The 10,854-nt window shown below is 46.6% G+C and overlaps 1 protein-coding gene across 1 annotated transcript; it reads left to right on the top strand.

Moving 5' to 3' along the window:
* Window positions 1-5,304: 5,304 nt before the first annotated feature.
* On the top strand, window positions 5,305-8,462 carry LOC123052184 (galactose mutarotase). Its single transcript, XM_044475288.1, has 5 exons — window positions 5,305-5,560; window positions 5,668-5,717; window positions 6,867-6,993; window positions 7,425-7,529; window positions 7,609-8,462. The coding sequence occupies exons 1-5, from the start codon at window positions 5,455-5,457 to the stop codon at window positions 8,226-8,228; spliced, it is 1,008 nt and encodes a 335-aa protein (XP_044331223.1). The 5' UTR covers window positions 5,305-5,454; the 3' UTR covers window positions 8,229-8,462.
* The last annotated feature ends 2,392 nt before the right edge of the window (window positions 8,463-10,854 follow it).

Raw genomic sequence — 10,854 nt, 5'->3', positions numbered from 1 at the left:
GGCGGCCCTTTCCCCTTATGTTCGGTGTTTAGCTTGCCAGCCTGCTTAAATACCCAACAATTTCTCTTGGTATGATTAGCAGGCTTATCAGGGGTGCCATGGATCTGGGAAGGCCGATCAAGTATTTTGTCCAGACTAGATGGACCATCCTTGTTTCCTTTGAATGGCTTCTTCCGCTGACCAGGCTTAGAGCCACTGAATCTAGTGTTAACCGCCGTGTCTTCGGTATCTTCGTTGTTGCTTCGACTCTTGTGTTTGTTGCGTCGTGGCTTGCCGTTGCCATCTCTGACTTCGGAGGTGCCAGGGTCGCTAGTGCTATTACTTCTACGAGCGAGCTAGTTGTCTTCTCCCGCGCAAAAGCGGGTCATGAGAGCGGTAAGGGCTGCCATGGACTTCGGTTTTTCTTGGCCGAGGTGTCGGGCGAGCCACTCGTCCCAGACGCTATGTTTAAAGGCCGCGAGGGCTTTGGCATCCGGATAGTCCACAATTTGGTTCTTTTTAATTAGGAACCTCGTCCATAGATTCCGGGCTGATTCTCCGGGTTGCTGGACTATGTGACTAAGGTCATCGGCGTCTGGGGGCCGAACATAGGTACCTTGGAAGTTATCTCTAAAGGCATCTTCCAAATCTTCCCAGCTACCTATAGAGTTTTATGGGAGGCTGTTTAACTAGTGCCGAGCTGGCCCCTTTAATTTTAGCGGGAGGTACTTGATGGCATGGAGATCATCACCGCGGGCCATGTGGATATGGAGAACAAAATCTTCGATCCATACCGCGGGATCCGTCGTATCATCATATGATTCAATGTTCACGGGTTTAAACCCTTTTGGGAACTGGTGCTCCATCACCTCATCGGTGAAGCACAAGGGGTGTGCGGCGCCTCTGTATCGGGTGATGTCACGGCACAGTTCGGATGAAGTCCATATGCGATTTTAGGCCCGAGTGAGGTTGTGTCTGTCGTGCCAGGCCTGATGGCCGTCCTCTCGCGTTGGAGCACACCCCCTCGATCCATAGATTGATCTTGTCTGACCGGCTCTATTGTCCAGGTCCTTGCGTAGGTCGTAGGTATACCCCGGGGCTGCTGCCTCCTTGCCTCAATGGTGGGGTGACGCGGGCAGGTGTTCGGCGTGAGTGGCCGGTCTGTCCCATCCACGTGGTTGTCGGTCAGGTTCGTCGGCGATTTTATACTTTGGCAGTATTGGCTTAAGGGCTTCGTCATCAAATTGTGGTAGTAGCTTGCGCTTCGGGTAGCTCTTAGTTGGGCGTTCGAGGCCGTATTCCTCGGCAGCCAGGACTTTAGTCCATCTGTCATTGAGCGTATCCTGTTCGGCTTGGAGTTGCTGCTGCTTATTTTTAGGCCTCTCACAGTGGCAATTAGCCGGCGCTTAAAGCGCTCTTGTTCGAGGGTTCCTCCGGCACAATGAAGTCTTCGTCGCCAAGGCTCACATCCTCTTCGGAGATCGGTAGGTAGTTACTATCCTCCAAGTCCTCGTTCCCGACCGGATCGTCGGGGTTAACTTTCCCATCCTCCCAATCATCCTGTTCGGATGTTGGCTCGACAGGGGCTTCAGGGTCTTCGGCATTCTCCGGGGTGTTATTGTCTCCGGTGCCGGTATTGCTGTCTTTTGCGACGCGATTTTGAGCGGCGCCGCTGACATCGACGCTTTGGAGGTGCTTCACCAGGCTTGTCTCAACCGGATCCTTCTTGCCTTCATCATCATCCTCTTTAGGTGTGTCCACCATATACACGTCATATGTGGAGGTGGCCGTCCAACGTCCGGTAAATGGCGGGTATTGGCCGTGTTCTTCTCCAGCATCGTCGTCCATGCCGTCGATGTCTTCGGAGGTGTACTCCATCATGTGGTTAGATCTTCGACAGTGGCCATGAAGTGGGTGGTGGGTGGGACGTAAAATTCCTCGCTCTCAGCCCCTAGTCCAGGCTGGGCGTCGTTCTGAAGTGATTCCTCTAAAATAGCGAGGGATCGCATTAAGTCCAGAGCCTCGTTTAAGAGAGAGATTTGGACGGGGAAGCGAGAGTCTACGGGGCTGGCCGGGGTGAGAGCCTCCTGGCCAAGCCCGCTTGATGCGGACCTCGAGAGTTCGGATCTAGAGTCCGGGGGAGAGTCCGACACTTTAGTGACAAGGGGGCCCGGCTTGACTCCAAGTTTGCTGATGAAGCAGCCCTCTACGGATCTTTGGCAGCGAGCTCCATAATTGAAGAGAATCCGACGGGCTCCAATCTCCCATCTTCGGACCCGGTAGTCTGCTCTGGATCTAAGGCCAGAGCAGTGGTTGGGGTCGCGAACCCTTCGAAGATCAAGTCTCCTCGGATATTAGCAACGTAGTTTAGATTTACAAAACTGATCTGATGACCAAGGGCGTAGCTGTCGACCTGCTCAAGGTGGCCAATCAAGTTGGCACGCAGTGCGAAGCCGCCAAATATGAAAATTTGGCCGGGGAGAAAAGTCTCACCCGAGACGGCATCGTTGTCGATGATCGATCGAGCCATCGATCCTTCTGTTAACGGCATAGTGGAACTGTCAATGAAAGCACCAATGTCGGTGTCAAAACCTGCCGATCTCGGGTAGGGGGTCCCGAACTGTGCGTCTGAGGATCGAAGGTAACAGGAGGCAGGGGACATGATGTTTACCCAGGTTTGGGCCCTCTTAATGGAGGTAATACCCTACTTCCTGCTTGATTGACCTTGATGAGTATAGGGGTTACAAGAGTTGAGCTACCTCGAGATCGTAATGGCTAAACCCTAGATGTCTAGCCTGTATGATTTGTCCTAGCCTCTACGGACTAAACCCTCCGGTTTATATAGACACCGGGGGGGGCTAGGGTTTATATAGAGTCGGTTTACAGAGAAAGGAATCTTCATATCCGAATGCTAAGCTTGCCATCCACGCAAAGGAGAGTCACATCTGGACACGGGGGAAGGCCTTCTATCTTGTATCTTCTCGGCCCATTAGTCCGGCCCATGTCACATAGCCTAGACGCCCGGGGACCCCCTAATCCAGGACTCCCTCAACCGCCTTCTCTAACAGTGCATTCTCTCAATGATATGCGTGTACGCCGTCGAATGGTACCTACCACAGCGTGTGGCCACACAATTTGGCGTACTGCAACACATACCACCAGCACGCCCCCACGACACCGGTGATTTCGACCTTCGCTGGTATGGGCTGCCATCTCTTTTACCGTGTTTTTGTTCAGTTTGAAGTTCTTATGGTCTTTTGTGTTTTATTGTTTGTTATGCCCTCTGTAGGAAGATCGGGCAGCATTCTCAGTCGATAGTGGACTGGGCCAAAGAGCACGAGACTTGCGTGAAAATGTGGGACGAGAGGAGGTTCACAAAGATGGGGAGAGATCAGGCATTTGCTGGAATGTGTACGAGAGGCACATGCATTGGTATGACGATGGCGTCAAGTTTCGTCTGCGCCTGAGGCCATGGACAGACGCGGACATGTCATCACTACCAGAGGAGGAGAACTCTGAGGATGAAGCATACAAGAGAAGCCTCAGAGATATGGAATGTGATTTCAGGGAGTATGCACCCCTGATGAACAGAGTGGTAAGTTTTGTTCAAATGCATTCGAGCCGACAGTTGGATGATGCTGACATGGTCATTCCCGCTAACTTATTCATGATCCTTACATTTGCAGGTCGCGGAGCTGAACAGAAACATTTTTGATGGCTCGAATGCGCTAAGTTTTGACCTCGGGACCGTGGAGGGTGACGGCAAGCTGAGGGAAGCGATGAAGGTAATTTTGAGCCTCATAGCATTCTGTTCAAGCAACCACAAATTTGATCCATGCAATGTTCTTACTTATTTGCAACCCTAAACCTGATCCAAGTCATTCTCTTCTATATTTGTTTTTGCAAAAGATCATCAATTGTTGCCGCAATTTAGTAGGCATGCTTGGGTGCGCTGCCTTGATTGACGTGCATGCTCCTGGTGGGTCGACATGTGCCCTCGCTTCATCGAGCCACGCCAGCGGAGGTTCCTCTAGCCATGCTGCCTTGTCGTCTCGCATTGTTGAGGAGGCCGAGGGGGAAGATGATCAGAGAGAAGAGGATTAGCAGGAAGAGGGAGAAGAGGAAGGAGGTGACGACAAAGGAGGTGATGAGGAGGAGTACGATGACGAAGACGGACCTCCACCCACTCAGCCAACCCAGGAGAAGAGGGGGAAACAGCCGAAGAAGGATTGGAAGAGTCCATCCCCGTTTCAGCGTCCTCGTCGTCGCACAAAGAAGCAGGACGAAGCCCGCTCCAAGAGAAACGAGGAGCGTGCCGCCAAGAGGGGGAGGAACTAGTGATGTGGTCGTGTTGAACTCGCTTAGTTAAAGTAGTTGAGCCATGTTGAACTACTCGGTGTTGTCTTATTGCTACCTATTTTACTATGTTGAACCTATTCGATATGTTGAACTTATTTGACATGTCGATTTGCTACTGTGTAAGATCATCATATTTCTATATGCAAACACTATTTGCTGATGTGTGTTCATCTGTCATATTTGTAACTCAAATTGCCAACTTCTCGTAAAAAATTAGGGAGAGGGGACCCTACCGCCAGGAGCAGCGGTGGTAGGTTTTCACAGCCTACCGCCACAGGGGGTGGCGGTAGGCTGTGAAATCCTACCACAGAAAAACCCGCATTTTCTGTCACAATATGCTGGCGCTCGCGCAGGCCTGGCGCACCCTTACCGTCGAGGGAGGTGGCGGTACCGTTAGCGTTAGCTAACCTACCACCATCTACCCCGGCAGTAGAGTAGTTACGACACGTCAGATTGCAACTGGCAGTTGACGGAGGCTGCCATTACCTTACCGCCGTGGCCGCCGGCGGTAGCATGTTCAACCCTACCGTCATGGCCTAGTGATCGAAAAATGTTAAATCCCGAAATGTTTTCAAACCAGGGTCAGATCCGACTAAACTAGAGCAAAAGGTCAAAACACGAAATTTAGCCTCCGCGAGACGATCGATCTTTTTCAATATCACCCGATCGACGCGTATCATGGCCATTAGTTAATGCATATCACGGCCACTAATTTACCGTATCACCGCCACTAAGGGGGTGTTTGGTTTAGGGACTTTTTAGTCCCAGAGACTAGAAAAAGTCTCTAAAAAGTCCCTAGAAACCAAACGGGAGGGACTTTTTCTACAGGGACTAGAAAAAGACTCTATTAGAGAGTTTTTTTTGATTAGTCCCTGGGACTAGAAAAAGTCCTAGGACTTCTGAACCAAACACCCCCTAATTAACGGAGGGGGTAGTTGGCAACAATATATTTGTCGGGTCCACGAAGCGTGGAACTGCGTGCCTTGTTGAGATAGATGGATCAGATAAGCCGATGAAAAAAGGAGGTGGGTTCGAATAGATAGACACGCGGTGCGAACTGTCCTCTGTGATCACTTCCGAGGCAGTTTATCCAGCGAAGCTTAGCAGGCAGCAGCAATGGCGGCCGAGCCCGAGATCTGCGTGCTCTCCAATGGCAGGATCACAGCGAACATCGCCAGCTGGGGCGCCACTATCACCTCCCTCCTCGTCCCCGACGCGCAAGGTTTCCTCAAAGACTTCTTCGAGCAAAAATCTTTTCTCCAGATTCCTTTGGTTTGGTGATTCTTGAATCTGAACTCCTCCCTTTGCGAATTGGTGCTCTGTGAGCAGGGGATCTCGCGGATGTCGTTCTTGGGTTCGACACACTGGAGCCGTACTTGGTAATAATCGATCTACAGTCCCATCTCTGTCTCTATAGATTGTGTAGTGCCTTGACTTTTGGATTGAACTAACTGGAGATGGTCTGGCAATGCTTCTGTGCTAATTGCCGTGATTAAGTTGTGAATTCTACTCTGGGATGATTTTTTGGGCTGGATTCTGCGGCAAATTGATGTGCGGTTTATGTGTTCCCTACTTAACTCAGTTTTTGTTGAATTCGTCGGCTATATCTTACTTTCTTTGTAACTGCCGGTTGTAATTCTTCATTAGATTGAAAGTTTGAAACAACTTCATGTTGTCTTATTATTAGCAGAAAGTACCACCATATCAGGCTGATCACAAGTAGATGACTCTTTGCAGCCGATATAGCAAATTATTGAACAAGGGTGATGTTTCAGTAGCTATGGCTACATCTTGTTAGTAAATATGGCTTTGAGCTGATTCCTCTTGAGAAAGGGATATTTATAAAGTTTTGTCCTGTTTCAGGCTTTATGACAAGGAAAACTATCAAAACCAGCGATTCATTCAGTTTATGTCTCTGAAAATTTCTTTAGTTTGTCTATGAATACATTTTCTAAACCAGATGCAAGTTTAAACTATTCTGATATAAATATTAGTGATTTGATGCGGAACACATGTGAGTCAATGTTGTCCTGATACCTATAATCGGTGGTTCCTCAAATAGAAGATGCTCGATTTGTTGTCAGGTCTCTGATATAAGTTGTTCTCCTATTTGAAAATATATTGTAGGTTGTGCACTTCCGTTTAATGCAATTTGACTTGGCAAGTCACTTTATAACTCTCTTTTTTGGTTTTTTGTAATTTGTACATAACCATGTGAATATTCTTTTAATAAAAATTACAGTAGGGTCCTTTCCTGCTGTTTTCATGTAACCAAGCTATATAAAGTTCCTAAGTTTTCCAAAGCTCTTGTGGAATCCTTTAATCGAAGAGGCTGTAAACCTTGATGCTAGTCATTCACACACCAAAACCTAATGATTTATTTCAGATATCTACCAACCAACTGTATATGAAATTTCTTAAGTATCAAGAACGTATCTAGTTATGTTAAATTTCCGTTTAACTTGTTTCGAAGGGTTGCCTGTGGTTGTTAACATAGACCTTCTGTTTCTTCTATTCTGTTTTTGTAGAAAGGCATGGCACCTTATTTTGGTTGCATAGTTGGCCGAGTTGCAAATAGGATCAAGAATGGGAAGTTTGATCTGAACGGAGTCGAGTATTCATTGCCTATCAACAACGGGCCGAACAGCCTTCATGGTATGGTTTCATAAATTTCACGTGGTTAGTTTTGGCAAGGTATATACTTTGTTTTAGCTAGATCTGACAATGTGGCTATATGTCTCTGAGGCTTCTTTAGACTAGTCGATTGCTATGGAACACTGTAAAATAATAAGTAATTTTATTAATGATTTGAATAATTATCATGTGATATTATCACAAGTTCACAACTGAGTAGACAGTACACCACAGACCGAGATGTCTTAAGCAGACTGCAATACATGTACACTCAGTATCCTAGTACTATTTTTTGGGCCTTGCAGAACCAAACGTACTATAAAATTGACATGTCAGGAGATGAAAGCTACAATTTTGTTCTCTACCTTTAACTCATTGTATTACAATTGGTTATGTTCATGTGACTCAACTGCAAAAAATAATTTGTTTTGTTGCTGAATTGTAAATTTCAGGTGGATTGAAGGGGTTTGACAAGGTTGTGTGGGATGTTGTAGAGCGTAAAGAAGGCGAGTACCCATCAATAACCTTTCAATATGAGAGCAAAGATGGTGAAGAAGGTAATGTGACCAACAACTTTGTTTATACTGCTGAATCCCATGGTTAAGTCTGCCTATTCAAGCATGAAATGTTTCACAGGTTACCCTGGCGATGTAACCGTCCGAGCAGTGTATTCTCTTCCGGAGGCTACCACTCTAAGACTTGACATGGAAGCTATACCAGCTAACAAAGCCACTCCTATCAGCTTGGCACAGCATACTTACTGGAACCTTGCAGGCCACAACTCTGGCAGCATCTTGGATCATTCGATCCAGATCTGGGCAAAACACGTTACTCCAGTCAATGAAAACACGATTCCTACCGGAGAAATAATGCCCGTCCAGGACACGCCTTTCGATTTCACCACGGAGCACAGGATTGGAGAGCGCATCAACAATGTTCCTGGAGGGTACGACCATAACTATGTGCTGGACTCTGGCGATGAGAAGAATGGCCTGAAGCACGCAGCCAAGCTAAAGGACCCATCGAGCTCACGAACTCTGGACCTCTGGACCGATGCGCCTGGCATGCAGTTCTATACTGCCAACTATGTGAATGGCATCACAGGCAAAGGCGGAGCTGTTTACGGGAAGCATGCCGGAGTATGCTTGGAAACCCAGGGGTTCCCCAATGCCATCAACCAGCCCAATTTCCCGTCTGTGGTGGTGCAGCCTGGTGCGAAGTATAAGCACACCATGTTGTTTGAGTTCTCGGCATGATTAGAGATGCTGCCAGCAGCCTAGATGGCTGCAACTGCAATAGTTGTAGAATGGAATAAACGACCAGGAAAAGGAAGTCAAGTTGTAGTACCAGGCGAAATAAAAAGGTGTGGTGACCAGAACTGAGTGACCCATTCAGAAAATCATGTTCAAAGGTGTCTTATATTTTGGTTGTGTATAACTGAGAAGAATTTGTTCACATGCTTGCCAAAATATTGGAGTTCGTTTGCCTGATTTGCATGCTGAAGTGATTCTCTTGTCATTTTGCACAGAACGATGTATCAGGGTTTATTACAAATAAAAATAAAAATAGAAGACCGTGTAGAACTAAATAGCAAAAGATCGTGCCCCTGATGAGGAGGAACTGAACAAAGCTGAGAAATCTGGTGTTCAGGATCTGCATAACAACTTTTCAGTACTCTGTACCCCGGCAGATGTATTGCATTTGAAAGTAATTGGTACAAGGACACCCAATATGGAGGAGACGTGACGAAATGAACGCTGGCTAGTATGGATTCGAGGATTTGTAAATAGGGATGAAATGAACGCTGGCTAGTGGCTAGTATGGATTTGAGGATTTGTAAATAGGGGTTGTAGTTGCAGAGGAGAACATATGAGGGGCCAGCGCTGTCCGGACGCGTGCACGGATGGGCTGGTTAGAGCATCTACAACCGGATTTGGCAAATCCAACCCCAACGCGCCTGCGTGCAGCGCTGGCCGGCTTCTCATTTGTCCTTCCGGACAACCATATTCCTCATATGTCAACCCTCGTATTTATGTAAATTCATGCACATCCATGCATCATATAGCATAAATTCATCATCAATTCAACAAAACAAAATAAACCATAATTTAATAATTCAACACATGCCAAAATAAAATTCAACAATTCATACATAGATAGGAGATACACAAATGAATCAAACGCCTCGGTGCTGCGCTTGTTGGTTCTTTTCTTCATGTTGATCAACTACTTCTTGCCTATATCATCCAAGAGGCAAAGTGTCCTGCACATGATCCTCGGCTTATTCATTTCTCTCGCAAGCCTCATTTTCTCTCTCTCTCTCTAGCACAATTCCTTGGAGTGTCGCCATCGTTTCAAGCTCCCGTTTTGCATATTTTTCTTAGTTCTACAAGTCTATATTCTCCCTCTCAATGGTCAGCTTCTGTTTGACCCTCTATCGGGCATACTCCATCCTCTCCCTTTGTACATCTATGAAGAGCTTGTACCTCTCTTCCTTCACTCCCTTGGCATGAAAAATGCCCGTCCATGTGACAGACAATTTGCTTGCCGCACCATCACGCGTGACCCTCTCCTTCTCCCGCTTGTTTCCCATGACTGGTCGGTTCCTCTTTGTCATGGTGGCTTGTACGCCCACCCCTCCACTTTGCTCTTCTTAGTCATCCACTCCAATAGATTGTTTGGAGGTAGGGCCATCATTTTTTTTCATCTTCTTGGGGCCATTTTTGAGCTCCTCAATGACGGTTTGCTACTTTTGTTTCTCATTCAATTTCAACCAACAATGGGACCAAGTGAATGTCTTCTTCTCGGTTTGTTCGTACAAACTCATCGCCAAAGTTGCATGGCTTTGGACTCCAATGCCACTTTGGTTCCAGCCAACCACTTGTTTATAGTAATCAACAAACTTGTTGACGCTCTATTGGATGGCGGATCATCATGCCGGAGAGAGCCCTCATTGTGGTTGGTATGGATAGGGTGCAGCTCCACATAGTGCTTTTGCTCATGGTAGAGTTTGTGAATTTTTTTTGCCAGGATTCAACCAACAACACACCTTCAAAGGTTGTGACTGACAGATGTTTTCCTGACTTCAAACAAAGGGGAATTGGTATCCCCCAAGTCAAAATGCATAGATTCTTGGCCATCATTATGAAGGAAATATGCCCTAGAGGCAATAATAAAGTATTATATATTTCCTTATATCATGATAAATGTTTATTATTCATGCTAGAATTGTATTAACCGGAAACATAATACATGTGTGAATACATAGACAAACAGAGTGTCACTAGTATGCCTCTACTTGACTAGCTCGTTAATCAAAGATGGTTATGTTTCCTAGCCATAGACATGAGTTGTCATTTGATTAACGGGATCACCTCATTAGGAGAATGACGTGATTGACTTGACCCATTCCGTTAGCTTAGCACTCGATCGTTTAGTATGTTGCTATTGCTTTCTTCATGACTTATACATGTTCCTATGACTATGAGATTATGCAACTCCCGTTTACCGGAGGAACACTTTGTGTGCTACCAAACGTCACAACGTAAATGGGTGATTATAAAGGTGCTCTACAGGTGTCTCCAAAGGTACTTGTTGGGTTGGCGTATTTCGAGATTAGGATTTGTCACTCCAATTGTCGGAGAGGTATCTCTGGGCCCACTCGGTAATGCACATCACTATAAGCCTTGCAAGCATTGTGACTAATGAGTTAGTTGCGGGATGATGTGTTACGGAACGAGTAAAGAGACTTGCCGGTAACGAGATTGAACTAGGTATCGAGATACCGACGATCAAATCTCGGGCAAGTAACATACCGGTGACAAAGGGAACAACGTATGTTGTTATGCGGTCTGACCGATAAAGATCTTCGTAGAATATGTG

The sequence above is a fragment of the Triticum aestivum genome, chromosome 2D (assembly GCF_018294505.1).
Source record: "Triticum aestivum cultivar Chinese Spring chromosome 2D, IWGSC CS RefSeq v2.1, whole genome shotgun sequence".
Classification (NCBI taxonomy): Eukaryota; Viridiplantae; Streptophyta; class Magnoliopsida; order Poales; family Poaceae; genus Triticum; species Triticum aestivum.
This window is presented reverse-complemented; position numbering and strand designations above follow the sequence as displayed.